Source organism: Camarhynchus parvulus, chromosome Z (assembly GCF_901933205.1).
Source record: "Camarhynchus parvulus chromosome Z, STF_HiC, whole genome shotgun sequence".
Taxonomy (NCBI): domain Eukaryota; kingdom Metazoa; phylum Chordata; class Aves; order Passeriformes; family Thraupidae; genus Camarhynchus; species Camarhynchus parvulus.
In genome coordinates, this window is record NC_044601.1 from 3,954,150 (window position 1) to 3,969,467 (window position 15,318).

At 34.7% G+C, this 15,318-nt stretch overlaps 1 protein-coding gene across 18 annotated transcripts in view; it reads right to left on the reverse strand.

Annotated features, from left to right (window-relative positions):
• PPIP5K2 (diphosphoinositol pentakisphosphate kinase 2) overlaps positions 1-15,318 on the reverse strand; it is a 48,693-nt gene that overhangs the window by 19,678 nt on the left and 13,697 nt on the right. For all 18 annotated transcript variants that reach the window (XM_030968113.1, XM_030968111.1, XM_030968110.1 and 15 more), the window contains exons 5-18: positions 15,132-15,217; positions 13,279-13,433; positions 12,812-12,913; positions 10,852-11,013; positions 9,611-9,732; positions 8,125-8,226; positions 7,484-7,570; positions 6,471-6,546; positions 6,278-6,387; positions 5,152-5,237; positions 4,409-4,534; positions 4,172-4,293; positions 2,547-2,729; positions 515-656 (exon numbers count right to left, since the gene is read on the reverse strand). In XM_030968113.1, the coding sequence (XP_030823973.1) occupies positions 515-656; positions 2,547-2,729; positions 4,172-4,293; positions 4,409-4,534; positions 5,152-5,237; positions 6,278-6,387; positions 6,471-6,546; positions 7,484-7,570; positions 8,125-8,226; positions 9,611-9,732; positions 10,852-11,013; positions 12,812-12,913; positions 13,279-13,433; positions 15,132-15,217 (1,661 nt within the window). The remainder of the gene's footprint in view (positions 1-514; positions 657-2,546; positions 2,730-4,171; positions 4,294-4,408; positions 4,535-5,151; positions 5,238-6,277; positions 6,388-6,470; positions 6,547-7,483; positions 7,571-8,124; positions 8,227-9,610; positions 9,733-10,851; positions 11,014-12,811; positions 12,914-13,278; positions 13,434-15,131; positions 15,218-15,318) is intronic.

Here is a 15,318-nt window from a genome sequence, read left to right on the forward strand (position 1 = left end):
TTAAGGCCATTCAAGTAACAAAAGGACATTTTAATTACATAGTAGTAACAACTGAATTACAGAGGGATCAAAATAAGATACTATTAAGATGGGATAGCAGGACATATAATCAATTTTAGTGCTGAAAGCATCACAATTACATAGCTCCACTATGATAGTAAAACACATTGCTGCAGAAATACACCACTGGCCTTTAAATATAAGATGTACCTATATAAATTAGCTTTAGTACCATCAATTTTTCCTATTACTTTTGTGTCAAATTACTAAGACAAGAATTTCTGCAAACACTGGAATTTCTGAACACCAAAGAGCCCTTACCTGCAATGCAACCACATGTTCCTCATGCTTTTTACTTCAAAACTATGCATATGAAACCAGACAGTGAAAATACTTAATCATTGGTTGACTGATGTTCTGGTAAAAGTGAGTTTAGTGTAGAAGTTACATTACAGGTCTCTTTCATGAATGTTAACTAGAGAAACTAAATACAAGCACAAAAACGTTTCAGTACCTGCAGACTTTGGGTCTTCCATTCTCTGCCTGATCTGAGAAGTCAAACTCTGTATCAAGTAATAGACCTTGTCACATGTCTTTACAGGATTTTTAATAACCTGCATTGATTTTATCAGTGAGATGCTTCCAGATGGAGTTAGCTGCAATTTGAGATAAACACAAAATTAAATGAACAGACTAGATTTGAAAGACCTGGTGAGATAAGATGAAACATGTCAAAGATACCAAGTACTGGAGAAAAAGAACTCAAGCAGGTTGCTATGAACATTTTTAATAATTTATCAACTATCTATTACCTTTGAGGCATTAAGAAGATTCACCAAAACACGGTACCATTTACTAGGGATTCAAAGGTAATAAGAAATTCATAGAGCAACTAATTCTATACAGTAAATATGAGTAACTACAAGCATTTGTAAAACCATTTCTTTTATTCCAAGACAGGAAAATTGGGAAGATGTGTAAAACTTTGTATATACTTAGCAAGCTTCCATATCTTCCTTTCAAGTAACTTCTGTATTCAAAAGCTTACAAAAGTAAATTCTGTTAGAAATGTTGTCATTAAGTTACACGCCTCACAAAATATTTTTTTGCTCTATAGGAACCAGATTCACAATAGTAACTGGTAACTTAAAAAAAGTTTGGTTATTCCTGTCATAGGTTTTTGTTTCTACAACTGCAGGACACAAACACAAAAAGAAAGCTTTTAAATGCACATATAGCAACCACATATGAGATGTTCTTCAGAACTGAATAAATTATAGAAACGGTAAAAGCTACAAACTACCACCAATGAGGTGAGTGTCACTAAAACAATACAGTCAATGTATATGTGAGGCTTAGCCTCAATTTTTTCAGAAAAGTCTGAAGAATTCAAAGTGACCAATGATATGAAACAGTAATTTATACACAAAACACACATTTATTTGCACTTTCCTCAGTTTCCTGAAATGGACAGAGTAATTTGGATGTGGAAAACTTCTGCCCTCTACCTAACACTAAGCAGTTCCTATCTCCCTATTATGAAGTAATCAAAAAATTGATTACTTATATGTAATAGGGAGGAAGGCACAGGAATAAACCTCATACAATTTTCCCAAATCACAAGTAGATTAAAAAACCTCCACAAATAAATGCATCCCCCCAAGTTTTTATTGCCTTATAATCCCAAAGGTTAGTAACTCTGCGAGCGAACAGGAACTCTATTAGTTCTAGCCAATTTAAAACCTTATATCTATATAACAGACATCAATAAATCCTTGCATTTTCCAATTACTGTTGAATCCACTGCTAGGAGTGGTTTGCACGATACGTTATGTATTTAAATGAATCCACAGGGTATATACATGTAGGGTATATTATTCTTAATTAATTTGCTCTCAGTACTTTTTCAAAAATAGTAGTTTAAGCTTAAATCTCGTTTGAGGACTTGTATTTAGTTGTTATACGAGACAGAGATGAGCAATTGAAAGATAAAGAAGTTCTTAACCACAACAAACAATAGATTTAAAACCAGAAACAATGACATGGTCTGTATTAAGTCAACATAAACTGTATTACTACATGCTAATTTAGCATGTTAATGAGATATTTCATTTCACTGAAAGTATTCTACTGGTTTTCAGTATCTTAGTATTCTAAGTAAAAAAAAAGACCTTGCAGTGGATCAATGATTGAAACAACTGCAGCAGTGTTACATCACATACTGTCAAAGTAAAGATTACAAAAAACGCAAACAATATAATGTCATTCCTTCAGTAATTAAAATACTTTAATGGAACAGTGAAAAAGGTTTACCAACAAGATCCCTGTCCACTTCTACTTCAAAGTTTGTAGCTATTCTGATTACCAAAATTGCAGGATGAAATATCTACAGCCACAATTAGTACAGCCACCTTTGCACTTCAAACTATCTGCAAGCATGCAAATAATTTTGCAAAACAGATACATAAAATCACTGCTCAGTACGTTTGCACAGGAATTTTCATAGTTAGTTATTTTATTTAATGGGAAACTAATAATACACTAACCTTATCATAGTCATCAGCAGTAAATTCTCTGTCTCTCTGGAGAATTTCATGGAGCCTTGCTTTAACACGATGTTGACAGCTGCTTAAGGAATCACTGTCACTGTCCAACAGACCATTCATATTAGCACTTTTTACCATCTGGACAAGAATAGGAGTCAGCTCTCCCTCTAAGGCCAGAAGTCCCTGAAGCAAACAATACCATTATTCAGGCAAATAGATGAAGATGAAAAAATGAATATCTTTAAAAAAACGCCCAAAACACTAATTTAAATTCAAGATGGTATCACTTGGCTATAGGTTAGATAAACAAGGGCACAATGCCTATATTTACACAGAAATGGGTCCCTATGTACTGCTAGTCTGCATGATTGATACAGATGGTGCAACAGTGATGGTGACATGCCACAGAGAATGTTCCCCAACACCAGCTGTTCGGGTCCTGGATTGTAGGGAGTGCAGGTGCCCTCTCCCTGAGGCTGGAAGCAAGAGCTGCCTGACTTGTGGGTGACATGCTTTGCTCAAGGACTTGTGTCACCAGAGAGGAGCTATGGGAAGGGTTTGCAAACCAAATAGCATCTGGCAGGATAAACAGCAGATAAGTAGGGTCTTACAGAGACTCTACAGACGCAAAACCCCAAGCCATGTGAGTCACAGGACAATCAAAGCCTTGAACAAGAGGTGAATGGAGAATTCCAAAATGAAGAAGGCTGGAAACTTTTGTGACTTTTCTGGCAATGGAGGGGCTCTGGAATAAAGAAGGGAAATGGTGTGGTGTCTCTTCAAGCCTGCTGACCAAGGGAAAGCAGGTCAGATGGTTGAAATATTTCTGTACAAACACATGCAGCATAGAAACAAATAGAAACAGGAAGTCTGAAGACTTGTAGAGTTTTAAGTTAATTCACATTAGAGAGATATTGTAGAATAGGTCACATGAATGGACTTTTGCTGTAACTCTAGGACCTTTTGGAAGCCAGGTAGACATCACAGTATCATGGCAGGCCTCTATTACAGATCCCCCAATTTAAAAGGGGAAATGGATGAAACCTTCTTAACACAAGTGGAGAAAGCTACCTAATTGCAGGCCTTTTTTCCATGAGTATTCTCAGCCCTGGACACCTCTATGGTAATATTGCAGGGGACAAGGAATCAAGATTTCTAGAAAACGTCTAGGACAATTCTTTCACAGAGGTCACTGATGAGCTATTGAGCACAGGCATTGCCCTGGACCTCACAAGTTACTCACAAGTGTCAGGAAAGTAAAGGTAGATGGCAGTCTTGCTAATTGAAATCTGATGTTATAACAGATCCATGGAGAAGTAAAGGAGACAAATACTTGCATTAAAGCCCAGGATTTCAAGTGAGCAGACAGTTCACTTGTCAGAGCAGCTTGTTCACAGAATCTTATGAGGAAGAGGACAAAAGTGCCTCGGACAGGGCTGTTTAATTAAAAACTGTCTTCATCTGCTCAAAGAACTTCAAATGTTTGGCACATTATTTGAAACTTTTTCACACTCTTTGAAAATACCTTTTTCTAATAAACTGTAAATCTCTCCCAGATTTCAAAAGAAAACACAAACCTGAGAATATCAGAATTTTAGAAATGAAAATACCGTTTCACATTGTACCTTTGCAAAAGCTGCTGCAGTCATCTGAACTCGTCCCTCATCAGAAGCATAGATTTTGAGATCATGTCGGTAAGTGCTATGTAATCTAAGTAATCCACATCCAGGAAATCCAGCATAATCTCCTACCAAATAAACATTTTGCTCAAGCTCTCATCTTGCACTTGATTATCTTCAAAAGTGATTTATGACACTCAATTGACTTTCTTTTGAAAATTATTATGATAATTTTCTTTTTACCTTGTCCGCCTGGATACATACACCTGAAAGCTCTTCCAAGCTCCTCTGCTTGAACCCTGCCTGCAGGGGTCAACTCTCCTCCCCATTTCAGAACCAGAAGCAGGGATGGCTCATTTCTTCTATTATCTAATTTTACACAGGGAGAAAAGCTTAGTACTTGAGTATATTGTTATTTTTTTTCCAAATGAACAAAAAGTGTTTGGCCTATGAGAAGCTTCATCAAAGGACCTCTTCAACATTATGAATCTCTAGTAGTATTCTAACATTAAGGACATATTGACCTGGTGAACTAAACAGGCACTTTAAACAGAGAAAACTGAAATAATTAAACTATAAAGAGAATATATATGAAAAATATTTAGCATGAATCTGAAGCAAAAGGTAAATCAAGACAGAAAAATTAAAACAAATTGGATGCTGAACACCCTACAATTTGTAAATGTTTTAAAGATAGTAATTGTCGAGTGAGATTTTCTCATACTGGCTCAAAACACCATTTTGGTGAATCACTGAAGTTTCTTTTCATGTTATTCTTCTGTTGCAGAAGAGCAGGCTTAGAAGACAAATTTACTACAGAGTTTTAGGTGCACAATTCAGCAGATTACTGTGAATATCTGCTAACTATACATTCTTTCAAAGTAGAATATTCCCTCTTTTTAACATCAAGACATGTTCTATCAGTAGTCCATGACTATTTATACACACATAATATTAAGTGGTTAGGTACAAAAGTAATACAATACCTTCCTCTTCACTGGAAGTCTTAGGGCAGCCGTGAGGAAGATATGTTAACTGAACTTTGCGATTTATGCCTGAAAAATGCCCATACCTTAAGCAGGAAAAGGGAAAAATGAGAGAGGAAAAGGGAAAGAAACATTTTAATTATCTTCCTCCAAAACTGCTAAAATCCTATAAGAGGATATAATAATTCTCTGTTGGTCAATGATTTGTGCATTTGACCAACATTTATTGAAGCAGTCCTTAGAATAAACATTAATTCAACAAGCACAGAATTAGCAGAAATAACAACTATATAATGAAACATCTTTAAATACTATTTAGTTCTACCTTTTACAGCACCTCCCCCCCCAACAACAACAAGCAGTATTGGACATGGCACAAGTAATTGATCTATTCAGATCCAAAACTACAGTGGCTATCAGTATCCAGAAACTGGTCTCACAGTGTAGATGGCTACTGGTTTTATAGCCCATTAAATCCTCAAGCAAAATTCCGTATTTAAAACAATTATGATAAATTTCAATAATTATTGTCTGTTCCCTGATATTTTTTAAATTAAAAATTCCTATTACAATTTCACAGTCTAAGATGTCAGATCTTTAATAAACCTTGAAGTCTTTTGTTTCTGTTGCTTTTTTGTTTTGTTGGGCTTTTAAAGGCAGGGTTTTTTTTGTTACTAAGTATTTCAGGCTTAGTATACAAAGACTTATTTATCTTCAATCCTCAGAGTTTGCTGTAAATAGACAAGCAAGCATGGTGACAGTTCTAACTGGCTTTATCAGATGTCATTATGCCACACTACAAGAAGTAGACCCTGCTTACAAGTATTTTCAGTTTAAAAACATGCAAGACAAAATTTGACATCAACGAAAGTAACCTTCTCTTTTTGAACGTATACTGAGACACTAGATACAGCAATAAGGTAAATGAAAAGGTCAAGAAGAAAAAAAACAGTAATGAAAAAACATATTTGAAAAACATGACATCCCTTCTCTTCAAAAACATTGTGCTTGAATTATTATATTATTATGTATTTGATAACACTGCAATCCACAAAGTAACTGGTGGAACAAGTCAAAACAGCAGATATAACTTCATTGCTATGAAGCCTGAAAATTAGATACTTACATTTCTAACACAGTCTTTAGCTGTTCAAGTTTTGCTTTACTTTCTTCAATTTCAGAATCATTGTTTTGCCCAAGTTCTACAAGGAGCTGCCTTGCTATATCAAGTACTTCCTAACGGAAGGAAACATAAGATTTAATTAAATAAATAGATTTCTACTTACAAAATATTACAGTAAAAAAATAAAGAAACTTGCCTGCAACTGTTTTGGTTTTTTCAGTTTCAGTTTTCCAGATTTATATCCATCACATTTTTCAAAGAGATCAAAAAATCTTTAAGAAAAAGAAAAATAACTTTAAAATTCCATTAATAAATTCAATTACTCTACTTGAACAAGAGACTCTTAAAGTGATCTAAAATTAGTACCTTTACAGTATTTGAAAGTTAGGTTAAAACTTGCAGTACAGAGGTCTAACCAAGTTTTATTTAAATCCCATCTCCTCAGAAAGTTTTCAATGCATTAGGGAAACAAGAGCACCGAAAGTGACTTAGTCAGTCTCTCACTGACTTGCTAAGTATTAAAAAAAAATTATATTCTATATATTTAAATGATATATTATTTGAATATGCAGCTATATCAATTCCTAATCTTCAAGAATGATCCTGAACAGAAGTAGGGACCAAAACCAGCAAATGAGCAGTCCTACTCTTCTTCAGCATGTTCTGAAAGCAAGAATCTAGTCCCAAAATAAACAATTCCTTTTTACTGAAACTCCACCTAGTTCCAGGTCAATTATCTAAGTTGTCTTATGAATGCCACATAAAGATGGTATCTACCAGAAATTTAGAGTCATTAAACTTTGCCAAAATTACTAGAAAAAGTAATATGACATTGCGTACAAGAATAGTTATGATAAAAAGCAGAAGGCAGAAACCATGGTTTAATAGAGAATCAAAAACATTCTCTGCTGCATTATTTTTAATAAAGACATTTATAGACACAAATGCATTTTCCATAAAATCAAACAGGACACAAACAAGGCACAGCATGTGTTGAAGGAAATCTGCTCAAGTAAGTTGACAGTCCTGTCAGAAAGAGAGGTGCAGACTTGCAATTACTTGTAGTATCTAAAACTGTTAGATTTAGAGGATAACAAAAACAAAAAGCAACTTGCAATTGTGCAATTCCTGGTTAATTCACTACTTGCTTAGCCACAAAATCCTATACTCTAAAATATGGGAAATAACTTTTACCAAGATTCTATTTACCTCTGATGTTTTACTTCCATTTTCATTTTTTGCTTTGGTGTTCGATCCCCATGGCGTATTACAGCTATAACACATCTAAGCTCCATCCTGAAATGTCAAGGGTTGTATTTCACAACACTGTACACAAGGGTCTTTTATTTAATATTAAACCAACTACAATCAAGACAATTGACAAAGTTGTAGTCATTTGACATTAACTACAGAAGTGATGGAAGTATATGCAAAAATATAAGGTTAACTGAAAATGATGTAAGTATAAAATATAAATACTGATTTTAGGACTTTAGTAACTATAGAATATCTATCTGAAGTCGTTTTTAATACAAAAATTTTGAGGATCATTAAATGAGAGAGCATGTTTATTAGAAGCACATATTAAGTTGGTGCTGGAACAATGATTAGCAGTGGAAGCTATGTATAAAAGATGCTAAACTATAAAATCTGCTGTTCTATACTCAGCTTGACTAAGGGTGAGAAACTGTGACTGCTGATATAGCAATTGTGATTCCTTCCTTGTTTTCAGCACACAAAACAAGCATTCACAGAGCAGTGTGGGCACACCTTGCAAAGAGAAAAAAAATATTCACACAAAAGTTACATAGGGAGTTTGCACAATTTAGGTGTAGCTACTATTTTCTTACATTGTTCCAGAGGTGGTTGGCACAATAGGAATGTCTTCAGCTTCCAAAGGAATTGACCATGGTATTTGAAACTGGGGAGCAAGTTCTCTCATTATGATATTTCTAAAAGAGGAGTTAAAAATAAAACAAATCAAGCAAGTTTATACACAGCTTATACAATGCATGCAAACTCCAAACAGATTATATATATGCATCTTTATTAATGTAGTTTTAAAATACTAGCAGCCATGAATGTATAACTGTACATATTTTTCTTTTAATTGCATAATAAAGATCACTTAATAATTTAGAGTTATTACAACTGCTACAGGAGCATTAGACTACTGGCCCTGTAATTGTAACAAACTTCAGCTTTTCAGCTCCAGTTCCTAAGAGTTCCTTGGATAGGAATTACTCTTGTCCATTTATATATGCACACAATTGGCTTCGCTGCCTAACTAAAAGCGTCTAATAATCACCAAACCATTCTCATCAAAGAGTTAACTGTTATTTTTTACCAGTAGTTTCTCACATTTCTGTGATAAAACTGGAAAAATAGGTACAGTCTCTCATTGTAACTACAAAATGACAACGCAGTCTCCACCTCAAGAAGGATGGTACATATAATGTTCTGTTTCATAAATCTTTTATCAAACTACACTGAACTTCAGACTAATAGCTACGTAAGAAGCAGTAACACAGACAGGAAAAAAAGGTCCATCTTAAAGTAGAATAAGCCAAAATACAATTGCTAAAAACCTTGAAAAAACTTGCAAATTCCTCAACATAACGAAATTCCAGACCATTAGATCATGCAAAATTCATGCTGTATCTCATCAGTGCAACCTTACTGTAAAGCCAGTCACAATGTGCTTAGCCTACTTTGAAGACAACATTTCCTTGGCATAGAATTCTATACCCAATTCTATATGATCCCTCATTATACTTTTTTTTACCTCCAGTGGCAGAGACAAGACGGTATGATAGAAGATGCCCTGATTCTATTTCAGTCTGGTTTTACGAGTATGAAATCCACAAACATACAAGTATACACCAGCTTCAGATTAAGGGCAATGTACAGCAATTTGGACACATTAAACAGCAGCAGTCACAACCATCCAGCAGCGCTTCACTACTTGAAAAGATCTCAGCTACCTTTAAGAACTTAATCTTGATTTAAAAATACTTATTCAGTTAGCTGTAAGCACTTTTAAAAACTCAGATGTCTGGAATAATTTTAGGAATAAGGAATTTAGTTAGTATTTTTTTATTGACTTAGGATTCTCTTTAAGGATTTTTTAATTGTTTAAGTTAATGACTTTTAATGTGATATTTAATTTAAAATAAATAATTCATAATTAATAGTAATAAAAATAATATTAATTGTAATAACAATAATTCATAGTAATAAGTAAACAATAACAGTAAGAAATTTGGCAGTACATAAACTACAATAACATGCAAGGAAGTTAATAAGCAAATCTGAAATAAATCAGGAAACTCTTACCCCAGTATTTTAGCACAATCATCATAGTACTTCATGGAGTTTTTCACAAAACTGAAGCCATTCACATCACAGACATAGGACTGTCCATTAGCACGTAGCAAATCAAAGCCACAAACTGTTTGCTGTTTTAAAGAATAAAAGTTCAAGTGATTTAGGACTGCTTATTCTAAACAAATTTTATATTTTAACCAGGTATTCATCTGTAAATATGACCAAAACATGTTACACTTTACACTTACTACCGTATGTGAGTTCCATGTTTGGCTCACCCACATCATGCAAACATCTTCCTGTTTTTAACTTTTTATTCCCAACTTGATTTTATCCTTCCTCCATATTCCTAGTAGTATTAGTATTGAAGGTCAAGTTCACAAGAGCACAAATTTCAAGACTCACAGCAACCATGGGCCCACAAGTCCCCCTTTCTGACAGTGGTTTCCCACTATATATGGTTTTTAAGGATGGTAGGCAAGAAATTACAAAAAAAAATTGGAAAAGCATTTTTGTTAAAATTTTACAAGATAGTTTTGACATTAACATACTATTGATATCATTAGTAGAGAATACTAGAACCTATTTCAACAGATTACTTTTTAAGACCTCAAAGCCCGCTTTGCTGACAGAGGTCCACACCAAACAGAATGCCATCACAGTCACATACAGGTAAAGGAGATAGACTGAAAGCCTTCTTATAAAACAGTTGAAAGGAGGGTAAGAGACTAAATGATGTTTTCAAGAAAAGAATCCTTGTAACTATACAGCAATCTTAAAATGATACAAAAATCAAAACGATCAAATTAACACAATTTATTCAAGTAAGTACTTAATAATGTAACTACCAAATTAACAATGAATCCATACCTGGTGAAAATACTATGTAACAGAAGTTACAAAAACGTTATTGAAAGTGTGTTTTGCTAACTTAGAAACTAGTATCAAAACATGTGAAAACATTAAACACAAAATAGATACACTGTGGGCTAGCAAAGCACAATAGCAACATGTAAATTCAGGGAACTAATGCAACACGAGCAATTTATCCAGAACTTTTCAATACATTAAAGGAAAAATCCTTCTTGATTAAAAAAATATGTCATATGGAAGTTTAACTTTCCACCTTCTTAGGAGTTCTGCACTAATTACCACTGCTGGCTCATGCACTAAACCTCTATGGAAGTTTCATGTAACAAGCAATTAATTAACACTAAATGTTTGATCAGATAGGAAAGCAATCAGCTTACCTTAAAGGCAAGGCATACTTTCCAAGCAATTAACTTCTCTCTTGCATTCAGGATGACTGGGTATCTCACTTCTTTTCCTTCGCTATCTCGTTCTACTTTGCCATCCAGAGCTGGAGACTTCCGGGCCTCAGCATGAGCATAGTCTGGACCTACTGTGTACACCTGTATTGAAAAACAGGAGCTCTTGATCCAGTGTATTTAAATGAGGTTGCATAAATTTGCAAAATGTATGCATACAATTCAAACGTGACAACAACATCAAAAGATACTAGCTGCTTCTGTCATTGAAAAGGTCACACTAAAGTATCTTCCTCAGTGGCATTCTCTGCCTTCAGAGAACACACATCATTCACTGACAGCCTGGGATAAAACAAGAAAAAGAGTAATTATAAAAACTCAATTAATAAAAATTAATTTCTCAGTTATGATGCTACAGAGATGTAAATGGTTTCTTCTCCAAAACATCTGCAGAACCTGGAGAACAGGTTAATTTGAAAATTATTTCAGTTTACTTTTGGAAATCTGGCCACAATATTATTATCTTAATTTAAAAAGTATGTTTACATTTTAGACAGGACAGAACAAAGCAAGGATCTGTCCAGCTTTAAGATGACAGTCTTAGGATGACAATCTTAAAAGCTGGGTAGATCCTTGCTTTGTTCCGTCCTGTCTAAAATGTAAACATACTTTTTAAATTAAGAGAATAACTCCAGGCAAGGGCTTGACAGAAAAATTGTGTTATCTTTCTAACGCAGTTTTGATGCTCACTGAAGGGTTTGGGGCATATGCTGGAAGAGATTTTGTCACCAGCTCTCAAAAATAGGCTACAGGTTTTTTTTAATTAAAAAACAAACTCCAAGCATTGATTAAAAAAGCATTCAGCTAAAGCATATGAGTGCCAATACTGCCAATTCAGTGAATTCAGGAAAGAGGATAAGTTTAGTAAAACTGCCCAATATAACGTTGATGGTCTTGTTAAAAAATCCATTACTTATTTGGAGTATTAAAAGGCCACTGCTGCTTGATGACTACATTGCAACTAGCCAAAATATTCCCTAATCCTCAAGCCATTTGCATCTCTTCTTGTTGCAAGAATCTTTGAGGAAAGTTTGTGAAGCTCTTACACAAACATCTGTAAACACTATTAACTTCTGTGGAAAGTGTTGCACAGAATAACCTTCAGAAGAATACACCAGGGCACTTTTCTGAGAACATGGAAAGAGTATTCCCCTCATGCACCACCAAGTGATACCAAGAAGCTGACTGCAGTTAATAAATGGGCTTTTGGATTAGACCTCACACTGTCTACACTTGCACTTTTTTGTCTAAATATGGAGATCTCTTATGTATGTTGTAAAACATTGCTTTCACATGTTTTGAATGGGCTTAAAATAGCCAAAATTAACACAAAGGGAAAGGAAGTAATCTTCACACAAAGCTGGTTTAACACCTACTTTGTTATTGCTCTGTTTTAGCATTCTCTCATGGTACCTAATAACTCTGTTAAGAACTTAAATGAAAGAGTGAAAATTATTATAGATAAGGTCCACAAAGGTTATTTTCTTTGACCCCATAAAATTTTAGCATGTAACTTTTGCTTATAAATTAGCATTCTAAGATCTACTTCAGTCAGATTTCTTTGTAACCCTTAAACTTCAGATAAAATATCTAGGCAGCACCTGTTAGCATGGGAAAGAAGATGCTGTTCTGGCACTAATACAATACAAAAAAAGGAAGAGAATATATCAGGTAGCAAGCCTCCAGCACTTGATTCTAACAATGCAAGCACAGCTACTCTACATTACAAGTACCATGTTTAGCTAGAATCAGAAATGCATTTTTTACTTATGAACTATAGTAAAACTCAATTAAAATTAATCCTTGACCAAGACTTAAAACTGACAAGCTCTTTGAGCACTTGATTGTTCTAAATATAAATAAGAACGCACAGTTGTCATACCTTCACATCAGTTCCATCTGTAGGCATGAATTCCTCATAAATATAGGAGCCTGTTTTCCTCACACTGCTTTCAGGAGAATAAACACTGCTTCTGCTGCCAATCTGAAAGGTGTATTTTTCCATTAAAAAACTCAAAGAATACTGCTTGAGAAACTTTGAAACCACCTAAAATAACACACTTGCACTAAGAAAACACTTCATGTACCAAATGAAGCAAACTTTTGACCATTGCCAAAAGATTTTTATAAGATTCTAGAAGTACATTAATGGTGTTTAATGGTGTGTGGCTAAGAATCTGCAGTAGCTAACCATCTACTGCAAGAAACATAGGCCTTCATTCAATCTATATGTTCTCCTGAAATTCCTCTGATCTGCCACTATTCCTGAGCAAGTAGGACATGACAGAATTACTCTGCAATCCTGTTAGACATATAAAACTTTTTAATAGTTTAGTACAATAACCTCACCTTTCGAAAGAGCCTCTGGCTTCCACCCCCAGCAGATGTTGGATAATAAATGTAAACATTGTGGTCCTCAGCACTAACTGGCTTTTCTACAAAGGGCTTCTGGAAAATTTCTCCATTCACTTCCACATGATCTTCTCCTTCAATCAAGTTGCATTCTGAAGAACAGTGCAAAGAATAGAACTGTAACAGTATACTAGTGGCATACAATTATTAAGAGATCTACATTAATTTGCAGTTTGAAAAAATAATATTCTATTACATCTTTGTTTCTCTGATTTTTACTGACTGCACAATGACTGATGATCACATGCAGTATATTTTTGCTGTACCATGTCTATAGTATGTTATTTAAATACTGTGTTCCAGAATTACTGTTGATTTCCTCAGTGTCAGATAGGAACTTGTCTCCTGCAGGTGCATAAGATGGTATATTTGAAGTGTTTTGAAGAGAGGAAAGTGCTATTTGTCTTCTTTTTTCCAGTGCCCTTTTCTGAAATACCAGTGAGCTGGCAGGTGAATTGTATACACAGTGTGGTGTCAGATGCCACAGCCATCTTCCATACCACTAGAACTGTCTCATACTGTGTGATAAATGCACCCTGAACATAAAATTAGGTCCTCTGGTATCAGCAATCAGGAATCTGCTATTCAATACTGATTAACTGCAAGCAGCAGCTTTAATTTCACTTTTGAAGCATAAATGTGTCCTTTTATCCATAGATCATGCAGACATTTTAATGCAAAATTCTCTTGACCTGTCATTGCAATCTCTTACTGTTGCATAAAGTTTTCATTTTAGTAGAAAATGTTCAGGTTTTTTTGCAGGTACACAAAAAATTGATTCCAATTTATATTCGTAGTACAGCATCTGCAGATATATCTAGAACAGATTTCAAATATATGGCTGGTTATACTCAGAAGGGGAAGAATTCAATAGCATCACTTGTTTCTGTCAATATTACTTTCCAAAGGAAAATTACTAATAATTGTGGTTAATATAATATCCTGAATGCTGCTCTGTTTAGTGACATATTAGAAGCTCAGTTTGAGTAAGGAGGCCTTTATATTCTAGTTATTCTATGATGTCTGTAAGATGTATGGTGTCAGAATCATATTTCTCAGTTGCATACTTGTAATGCCTTTGGCTGGGATGTAGTTAATTTTCTTGACAGCAGCTGGTATGGTGCTATGTTTTGAACTTGTGACAAAAGTCTTTATGTTTTTGTTAATGCTGAACAATGCTTACACAGCCTCAACCTCTTTTTTTTTTCACATACTGCACCCCACAGCCAGTAAAGGTCAGTCCATAACTGTCACAGACCTTTCTTTTATGAAAAATCTCTTAGGATTTTCCTGCTGAAGCTGAGAAGTTCAGCAACCAGACATAAACAATAGGTTATCTGCTGCTGTGGAATGTAACAGGTCTGCCTGGATTGGCCCAGTTTGGATGTTTGGAGTTGGTGGCCAATCCAGGACTGAGCTCTCTTGGAGACAGTCCGGGAGAGCAAGGTTTGTTTTTCATTCTTTACTTTTCTGTTCTTAGATTAGGTAGCTAGCAGCCTCTGGAAACTCTCCTTTCTTTTTCCTTTTAGTATAGTATAGTATATGTATATATCATAACATAATAAATCAAGCCTTCTATAATGGAGTCAAGGATTTATGTCTCTTCTTTCACCCAAACACCCTTGTGACCACCGTCAACACACAACAACACTTTAAATGCTGGCGTGGAAATCAAACCACAAAAATTAATTGTCTAGGCAGTGAAATTTAGCTTTCCACTATGTCCATACTGTTCTCCAGTGGAAACAGTGAGATGCTAATAGTTGATACTTTTTCTCTGTTCTTTTTACCTTGTGGATTGTTTGGATCACGGTTCAGAACTGCATAGCGAGGAAGTAAAATTCCTTCAGCTTTAAGAATACCATAGACTTCTCTTCTAGAAGAAAAGAACAGGAAGAAATGAGCCAGCAAATCCTGCAAATATTTGCATTTTACAATCAAGGAGGAGAAAAAAAAACACTTTTTTTTTTTCAAATC